At 42.9% G+C, this 10,392-nt stretch overlaps 1 protein-coding gene across 2 annotated transcripts in view; it reads right to left on the reverse strand.

Moving 5' to 3' along the window:
* usp12b (ubiquitin specific peptidase 12b) overlaps positions 1–8,830 on the reverse strand; it is a 40,182-nt gene extending 31,352 nt beyond the window's left edge. For both annotated transcript variants that reach the window (XM_085450718.1, XM_085450717.1), the window contains exon 1: positions 8,642–8,830. In XM_085450718.1, the coding sequence (XP_085306844.1) occupies positions 8,642–8,689 (48 nt within the window). In that variant the 5' untranslated portion in view covers positions 8,690–8,830. The remainder of the gene's footprint in view (positions 1–8,641) is intronic.
* Between the last annotated feature and the right edge of the window lie 1,562 nt (positions 8,831–10,392).

The following is a 10,392-nucleotide window of genomic DNA, read 5'->3' on the forward strand; positions in this document are numbered from 1 at the left end:
ATTATCAGAGGCGAGGCTATCAACCCCAGGCACGAGGAGGCCCAAGACAAAGAGTTGCTTACAGGGGAGCACATCAAGCTCCAAACCCGAATGCAGCACCAGCCCCCCAGTACCCAGTAGCCGACTGGGGCTGGGAGGGGGAGCAATACTGATGGAGCCCGGAGAAACTGAACAGCGTGGGGACGGCAGAACCTATGCTGTCAATGATGATGATCCAGCATTGACACAGCTGGGAAAACAGACTTTGAAGCACCAATATGTGGTGTCCTGACAGGTGCCTGGAAAATCTCATGGGCAGGGACCTGCTTGTGAAACTGGGATCACCTTCAAAGACTCAATATCTAGTCCAGAACTCTGAACAACCCACTGCCGAAATCTACTGGGGGAGGCTAGTGGAAGAAGGCATTTTGAGACATTATCAGCTATGGAAACCCTGGGTAATGAGCCTGGCCGTCTATTCCCCCGCGCGAGATCCTTTCCACGTTACACTCTTTTATGATAGGGAAGATAATGATATCTATCGGGAACAGTTCCAGTCTGATCTTGAGGGACAGACGTGGAATGTGCAAACACATAACATTTATGTTGGACCAGAAGGTGTGGCCGCGGCTGTGAAATTTACTGATGAACAACTGCCTTGGTACAATGTGGGAGAGGATTCAGCCCCTCACATTACATTGGCGGTCCACGAGGGTCATGGGCCAAGAGATCTGGGACCAATGGTCAAGCGGGCGCTGGACAACGCATGCTGGCAAGGCACCCAAATTCCAAATGTCTGGTATGCACCAAAATGTAAAATATATCGCATAACTTGTTTGTCCAACGATGCAGTGATCTTAGAACATAAAGAAATCTCCAAAATACATGGCAGGGAAAGAATGGATCATCCTGATGCAGTAGCTGAGCTCTCAAAATTGCCTGGTACTTTGTGGTCCGCAGGGCCCACAGATGTAGGTCTAGCTAACTGTTCGCCTGTCCTGTTCCGGCTGAAGTCTGACATACCATTTAACAGACCATAATAGAAGTACAAAACTGAAGACCAAAAGTGGTTCACATGTATTGACCTAGCGAATGCATTCTTTTGTCTCCCACTGCACGAGTCACTCAGAGACATTTTCTCATTCACATACAGAGGCCGCAAATTTAGGTACACACGCCTACCACAAGGCTTTGCACTCTCACCAGGAATTTTTAATCAGGTGTTGAAAGAGACATTGTCCCCATGTCAACTGCCAGGGGGCTGTACATTAATAGAGTATGTTGATGATCTTCTTATTGCAGCCCCGTCAGCAGCGGCCTGTACGGCAGCATCGCTCGGGGTGTTGAACAGATTGGCGGAGTGTGGCTTCAAAGTGAGCAAAGAAAAACTGCAGTTGGTCCGGCCAGAGGTAACATTCCTGGGCCGGGTGATCGCACACAGATCAGTGGGGTTAATGAACACACACAGAGACCAAATTCTGACACATCCAAAACCAAGAACTGTGAAGGAGTTGCTTTCCTTTCTTGGCTTGACAGGTTACAGCAGGCAGTTCATTCCGAACTATGCGGGTAAAACGGCCCCTTTAAGGGACCTGATCAAGAAAGTTGGTGTTCGAAATCTGAAGGCTGAATTGCCTTGGACGCCGGACACAGAGACAGCGTTCATTTCACTAAAACAGGATTTGTCAAGAGCCACAGATCTGGCCACACCTAACTATGATGAGGCATTTTATCTTGATGTTTCAGAAACAAAGGGAGTTGTGAATGGTGTGTTGTTTCAGAAAAAAGGGGGAGGTAGGGATGTACTTATGTATGTCAGCATAAGATTAAATTCAACAGAAGCAAGGCATCCCACATGCACACAACACGCAGCAGGAGTAGCAAAGATAATTCAGAAAACAGCACATATAGTGAGGGAACACCCACTGAAAGTGCTTACTACACACAGTGTAGTGGCCTATGTGAACTCACAGGCATTCACAATGACTCCACTGACGCAACAAAGGTTCAGCAAAATTTTAGAGGCGCCAAATCTGATATTCACACATGAAGGAATAAATATGGCAGACCTAATGGGGTCAGGAGAACCACATGACTGTATTAAGAAAGCCCAGGTTGAAGGAAAAATCGAGGGACAACAGTCGGCCCAGAGAGCTGAAGTGATAGCCCTAACTCGAGCCCTGAGGTTGGCTAAAAACATGAGAGTGAACATCTACACTGACTCAGCATATGCGTTTGGAGCAGCTCATGTGGAACTGGCTCAGTGGAAGGGAGCCGGGTTCAGAACGGCCACTAATGCACCCATCTGTCACAAAAAGGCCCTGGAGGACCCAGACGAGGTAAGTATTATAAAATGCAAAGGCCACTCACAAGCAGACAGTATGGTGGCAAGAGGAAATCAGAAAGCTGACGAAGCCGCAAAGGAAGCAGCGGGCTACAAAGGACAGAGACAACTGGTGCAGGTAACCCCAGAAGAGGAGGTTAGCACTAACAGCATGGAAGAAGTTAGACAGGCTCAGGAGGAGACATCCCCAGAGGAAAAGGGGGTGTGGGAAAACAAAGGAGCCTGGCAAGATGGCGGTTTGTGGAGGGGGCCAGATGGGCGTCCCGCTTTAACGGCCAAAATGGCGGAACAAAAGGTGAATGAGGCTCACGGGCTTGGTCACGTGGGAGTGAAACAGATGGAGAGAAATTTGTGCCGATGGTGGCATCCTGATTTGAGAAGGATGATACTGGAAAAGGCCAGAACGTGCCTAATTTGTGGGGCACACAACCCAAAGCCAGCAGTAAAACCTGAAGCTGGTAAGTTTCTCATGCCAGAAAGGCCAGGAGAAGAGGTCGTGATTGATTATACCGACATGATTGATACAGGCCCAGGTGGGGTGAGGTATTTGTTGGTGTGTGTGGATGTTTTGACTGGATGGCCCGAAGCATGGGCGACCAAATGTGAAGACGCGAAAAGCGTGATTAAGTGCTTAATCAATCATTACATTCCAAGGCATGGGTTTCCCAAGAGAATTAGATCAGACAATGGTACTCACTTCAAGAATAAAGATTTGCAAGAGGTAGAGAGGATGTTGGGAGTGCAACATAAGTTCGGGACGGTCTTTCATCCTCAATCTCAAGGAAAGGTAGAGAGGATGAACCTAAATTTGAAAAACAAGTTGGCTAAAATTTGTGCGCAGACAGGGCTAAATTGGGTCGCAGCCCTGCCCATTGCTTTGATGACCATAAGATGTTTATGATGATGTTAACTTTGTATTTCAGGTGCAGTTATAACTATTTTATACATATTGCATTTTGTGCTTTTAAAGGAGTTGTGGCTCAAATTTGTCTCTGGAGGGTCACGAGCCTTTGGCTAGCGCTATGATTAGCCAATCTACTGTGAGGATAATATGAGTTCATGAAGGATTGCACACGCTTACAGACACAGAGTTAAGAAACACACATGACAGTATTGATTCCAGGCAAAAGGCCCTAAATTCATTTAGCTTTTAACTGAACTTAAAGAAGGACCAAAGAGGAAGGAAAGCATATATTTTGGTTAAGTCTGATACATTAGAATTAGAAGGTATTGTTACATTAAGGGAGCAAAATGAAATAAAAAGGTTATACCAAAACAGGTGATAACATAGGAAATGTGAGGTTTTAAAATGAAGTTAGTGTTAACACATAGGAGTTGTTTCAAGGCAGCATTTAGCTATGATGAAATGTATACAGGAGTAATTGCTTATATGCTTAAACTTAATTGATTAAAGTGGTTGTTTTCTTTTGGAGTAGATTAACTTGCAGCAGCGACAACTTGTGCACAGGATGTTGATGATCAGATAAGGGAAAGTAGAGCGAGCAACTGGACGTGAAACCAGCGCTTAAAAGAATTTTAAAGTGATGAGTAACGTTGAAGAGTATACATAAATACAAGTCAATAAGTTAAGAAGATAATTAGGATCAGGCTTTTGATTAAAGAGTCCCAGATAGGATAAGTTAGGGAGATGCAGGAAAGGTGTTTTGTTTCCTTTGCAGAAGATCGATCTCGGCGACCACAGGAGGGGCGAGGATCCTGGAGATCTCGAGGTTCGAGACCACCAGAGAAGGGTCTGCGTGAGGACACAATGTATTGTGACCTCTGGTGTTCCAGAGGTCAAAAGGGGGAGTGTCGAGGAGGGAAATTATTTTACTGCTATTGTTAAATAATTGTCATTGCATTAATAATATAATCTGCAGCATGGATATTGCATTCCAAGGTTTAAACAGTGTCTCTTTCAGAAAGACTGAGTTGCAGGCTGACAGGAAGTTGTATGTAGAAAGAAGCAGGAAGTTATTTTGAGCCGCAGGCTAAGACGAGGCTTTAACAATGTAACAGATAGCTTTAAGAAGGCCTTAAGCAGTTATGACTATTTTATACATAATGCATATCTGTGCTTATTAAAGAGTTGGAGCTCGGTCAATTAATTGGGGGTCGGAAGCTTTGTTCGGCGCGATGTTCGGACAATCTATTGTGCAAGTGACTTGGAGCCATAGAAGGAATCGCAATACATGCTTACAAAACACTTATATATCAGATCATTTTATATTAAGGTTTTAGTAGAGGTTCTTGATTAAAACATTTATTTAGTAGAAGACATACACATAGTCTCAGTGAGCTTCTGGTCTGGTAAAAGGTCAGAAGTGCAACAGGTGAATTGAGAAAGAGCATTTGAGGACGAGACACAGACAGTAGGTGAAGAGGTGACACAAAGAGCATGTGAGGTCAACACACACACACACACACACACACTTTAAATTAGATTTATTTAGAGGAGAGGTTAGTTATGTTTGGCTGTAACTGCAAAATTGTCTTGGTAAAAGAGGAACCGTTTCTTGGTGTCTCGGCAAGAAAGAGGAACAAGACAAGAACTGAAAGGTAGACAGGAAGGGCTAGTCATGAAAATAGAAGATGATTTTCTAGGTGAAAAGTCATGATGATGTTGATCTGATCTATGTATAAAATGTATCTGTGACGCATGAAGGGGCGTCAGTAAACAAACCCTGATGCTATAAAATATCTGTTCATGCTTTGATTAAGTCGAAGACTACTTCCTGTCTGCGTACAGAGTTGTCTTCCCACGCGTGTATTCATTAAAATCATCGTTTGACTTCACCCGGCCGGATTGGTGTGGTTATTCTTCGATCACCTCTTGTACCCTTCCTCAATATTGAATCTTAACAGTTTGCACTTTATGTTTAATGTTACTGACTGCAGAGATCAGTAAGATGTGTGTATTTTTTATTTATTAGTTTTATTTATTTAATATTATTTTTTAATTGAATGACTGTCTAGTAGTTCACAGATGTCGAAAAACTGAGTGTGGTAAAGCCACTGATTTTGTTTATGTATATTTCTGCAATCTGCACATTGTACTGACTTTCATTTTAATGTTTACACCAGGGTTCCTTGTCAGCACTTTATGCTCAGATGTTTGTAAGCTAAAAATAAACTATTGTGTATGTTCAAATATACTGTTGTGATTGAAGAAGTTAAATAAAAATGTCAGTCATCAATTCATGCATCACCTCATGTCATCATAACAGAGGTCTGTCTTCCAGGAAAGAACAGTTTAAAATTAATGTAATATAGTATTGGCCATACTATATGATGTATTGCTTGTCTTTGTTTAATAATACAGAAGACAAATACCTTAAAAATAATCGCATCGCAATCGCAATATTGGGCCAAAAAAATCGCAATTAGATTATTTTCCATAATCGTTCAGCCCTATTCGTAGCACAGCGTGGATGTGAAAGCAGGGCTGTGTTTACGTGACAGTGCAATAAAAACACTTCTGAATAACACTGACATATAACCCTGCAGTCCTGCTAGAAACCAAGGATTAAATTACACCAGCGGGGAGAAACAGTGCGAGGCGAGGGGCATGATGATGATGATGATGCTGCTAACGCTTTCTAAAGTCACAGACAAACACGACCCCCGAGCAGCACGGGGCTGTAAACAAAAACAAGCTCACTGATCTCAGAAAGGCAAACAAAGACGACAGCAAACATCTGCGTGCAGAGTGAGACGGTCTAAGCGTGCTCTGAAATCACACATTTTAATTAACTCGTGCTTTCTTTTTTTGGGTTATGCCGATTCTGAAACGAGCTGCACTTCCTGCACTGGTGGAAATGAAAGTTGAAGTGAAGTCGGGCCAGCACGAAAGGCTGTTAGAAAACAGCGCGAGTGGAAACTCTTAAGTGGCTGTTTTGTCAGACACCGATCGGGTTTGTTAATCATGACGATCGGTCGGGAGGATGCTAGGAAAGCATTAGTCTGTCTGCCCTTTCCTGCCCCCGTGCTCCGAAATAACTCGAGTCCACGAGACGAGCCGCGTCTGCTGCGTTTTAAAAGAAAATGAAGCTTCTTTCCTTTATTTCTGCAGATTTTTTTTGTAATCTTCCCAGCTCAAAATTAGTGTTTGAGTGGTGACCAGGCATGTAAGCATGACTGATCGGAATGTAACTTTGGGAATGAGTGTGTAATAACGGGTTTTATCTGCTCCCATCTTTTCTTATAAAGCGTGACAACGAGACTCATTTCTTCTGTCTCTCCTCAAAGTTCACACTGAACTACAAATATATCGATATCTACCTACTAGACCTCAAGCAGCTGCTCTCCCTGAATACACTTTTAAGGTGGTTTAAGTTGGACCAGGGTCCTGTACTACCAAACAGTGCAACAATCCGAGTAACGTTATTTACTTACTATTGACAAGTCAGCAGGCGGTCATGGCATATCTGTTAATCTCTAATCTCGAACTATCTGTTACCATAGTGATGTAGGCTAACCCAGGGTTAACCCTGGTACTTTTTTTTTTTAATTGAAATCTCAGTAAACTAAACTGAAACTTTACAGTTTGGTTCAGTTATTACTAACCCTGTTTGTTGAGGTTTTAGGCTTCGTCGCGTGGAGCTTAGCTGTGTGCATGTTCATGCGTGTTACTAGTCTACGCAACTGCCATGGATTGGACAGGATTTTTTTTTTTTTTTTAAATCTCACACCATATTATCCTGGTTCAGTTAAGGTTAGATTTAATAATTATTTTTCTTTTGAAATTTCCCGATACTCTGGCCACATAGTGCTACTCTCAGCTGCTCCCTTATTCACAATTAGGCCTCTGTAGCCTTGCATGTTAATTTGGCTGATTTTTTTCCCCCCTCAATGGCCGCACAGCCACAGAGGGGGATTTATGGTTGATTTATGGATCAAACCAGAGGATCTTTTGCTTGTCAGGTGAATGTGTAAATAATAAGTAATTTAAGCTTCTACTTTTAAAAATACAAATCCACCTTCGATGGAAGCAAAGGCAGTTTGTTTCAAAGATGCACTTCACTGCTCTGTTGTGGAAACACCAACGCTCTGAACCCTGCAAAGGTCCTCCGCCTCACACGTCAAAGGCAGACGAACGCTTGAATTCGGCCGTGCCCCGCTGTGGCTTGTGCAGCTTTTGTTTGTGGCTTTCGCACTTTCCATACGACCAAATCAACTTTCTGTGGAAACAAGCACCATCCGGCCAGCACCTCGTAGCCCGCAAAGGTAGCAGAGACGAATCAAACTATTTTTTTTTCCTGTCTCGTAGATGCTGGGCTGTTACAAAACACTGGATAAGAGCTTACACACGGGAACAACAAATGACTGACAAAGACTGCAGCAGGCTTCTCCAAAGCATCTGTATCACCATCTGTCCTCCTCTGAAAGGTGCAGCACATGCAAACAGGACAAGTTACAGTCAGAGGTTAAGCTTGAAGCAAACGCAGAGCTGGTCACATTAACAGGAAACCAGGCAGTGTTAATGTCTCACGTTTTCACCTACAGCTTCTCTTTAACGAGTGGAGTGTGTCTGGGGAAATCTTATTTAACTCCTTACAAAGCATTACATGTGCAAACGTAAACATGGCTCCAGATCTGATAAAGAGGGCGGTATAAAAAAAGCAAAAAGAAAATGCACAGTCACTCCCAACAACTTTGGTTTCCTTTAAACTGTCCGGACTCTTCTGCCTTGTTGAAGGCTTCTTTATTTTTTTATAGAAGTAAAGCCAAACTATTAGCAGGTTCACGGTGGGGGTTGGGGGGCATCCAGGGTGTATCCCATGACAGGAACTGCTGGAAATTTTCCACCAGTTACACATGAACAGGCAGCAGTCAGCTGGCTGAGCTGTTTACATCCGCCCATTGTCTGCCTATCACACCTTTGACTTACATACGCAATGGTACAACAACAACTTTGTCATTTTGAAGGCCCGTAAATTTTATCCAGCCGAGTCCAGAGACTGCTGCCGTGAGAGCTAGCATGCTAGGCTAGCTAGTTTTCGCCCTTCTCCGCGTAAACAAACCGAGGCTGGCTGTTAAAACACGCTTTGTTTCCCCGTGAAGCTCCTCTCCCTCTTTCCACACAGAGGTGCAGGATAAGTACTGGTAAACTGATGCTCCTCGCAGGCTCTACAACTTTCCCGAGAAACCCTGACTGACTGATGTTTTTTTCTTCTTTTAATTATGTTGTCCTGTCTGTGAGGTTAGCGAACAGGCTAGCGGAGCAGCTACTAGCCTAGCGTCCCTGGGAGGGGGGACCGGACAGAGGCGCAGCGTATTCACGCCCCGCGGATAAAGGCACCGGATTCGGCTTCTTACCATCGTACAAATCGAGGCGATCTTTCGGACTGTCATCAGTATTTCCATCCGTAAGCCGCCATGTTGGACCGAACCCCGATGGTGAAATAATCAGAGCCGCTGCGGCTGCAGAGTTCCGAAAGAGCTTTCTGCCCCTGTTTGATAAACCTGTCAGAGTACACGGACCGACAGAGGGAGCTTCCGGGGAGGGGGTTGATTTTCAAAATAAAATGGCTTAACGTATCCTTTACTGTTAAGCAGGTTTACAGGTGTGGTCAAAAGTTGTTTTTTTTTCTTGGGCATGAATTTCACTGGCCATTTGAAAGCTTTAAATAATGTATTTTAGAGCTGTTCTTTTTCCTATCATTGTACAGTACTAGCTAGCTATCAAGTTAGCTAGCTGCTAGACTCTATTGAGGGAAAATGAGGACAGTAGTAGGATAAAAAAAATGGTACAGTCTACTAGAAATAACCACCATAGTTAGTAAAAGTAAGAGTGCCACAGGTACATAGCAGGGGCTTTATGCTGTGAGAGGGAGCGAAAATTGTATTTATAATAAAAACAAATAGAATAGTAAGACTGAGATTGTGCTAGATACTAGTGCAAATTGCATTCATAATAATATCAGGGCACTCCAGCTTCCCTGACTTCTAAAAACAAGAGTTGCATGCACAAATGTAAATTTATGTTGGATTCACTCAGATAGGCTGTGGTGTTTAAATGGTTGTTAGTTGGTGCTAAAGTGTGACAAGAAAATATCCTGCTACACTATTAAACCCACATCACCAGGTTGAACTGTTAACACAAGGCAGGATGGATCCATGCTTTCATGTTCTTTACACCAAATTCTGACGCTACCATCCAAATATGGCAACAGTCATCGAGATTTATCAGACAAGGTAACACCTGGTGTGGTCTTCTGCTGCTGTTCAGAGATGCTCTTCTGCATACTTTGGCTGTAATGAACAGGTACTTGAGTTACTATGCATTATTATCAGCTCGAAGCAGTCTGGCTGTTCTCCTCTTACCGCTGGCATCAACATCAGTAGATATTTTTTATAGAAGTTGAAAAAAATTCCACTAAAATCTAATACGCCACATTTGACTTTTTCATATTTTCTGGATACTTTGTGTTTGTTTTGGTAATATATAACATCTGACCCACATTGTCTCACACAGGTATCCTGATTATTAAATGAATAATAATTAAAAAAAAAAAACTAGAATATGAAAGAGAAGACTTAAATGAGACCAAAAATGAAAGTCGTAAAACAGACTATAGTTACACCAAGAGCTTGATAAAGAGTGATTTAAGGGTGGACTTGTAAAATCTATACTGAACTATAATGAGTGATCTGGATGAGGGCTTGGAGAGTGACGAAGGAGAGGCTTGCAGACAAAATCATGTTGTGGAGCTGTTTTATGGTTTCCAGTTAGTTTGTGTTTCTTTGTTAAAATTTTGGTCCCGATTGTTGAAACAGTGATGTGTGAATAACAAATTTGCAAAACTTGATGCAATCACATAATTAGACAAGTTAACTAACTTATATTGTAGTTACACTAATTATTTCTCACAACTCAAGAAAACTAAAATCCTGTCAGGAGTTAATCTACTGACACTCTTATTTTATTTTGAAAGTTAAACACCCGTGGTTTTCCGGTTCTAGTGTCGCCGTCTGACTTCGCTGCCGTCCACTCGGGGAAGCTGAGAGGGAGGGTCGCCTACTCACAACTCAGACGGACTGAAGTTAGTTGGATTCTGTGCATGAGG

The sequence above is a fragment of the Copadichromis virginalis genome, linkage group LG3 (genome assembly GCF_057382275.1).
Source record: "Copadichromis virginalis isolate Kocher_CV1m ecotype Utaka linkage group LG3, C_Virginalis_male_GT1.1, whole genome shotgun sequence".
Classification (NCBI taxonomy): Eukaryota; Metazoa; Chordata; class Actinopteri; order Cichliformes; family Cichlidae; genus Copadichromis; species Copadichromis virginalis.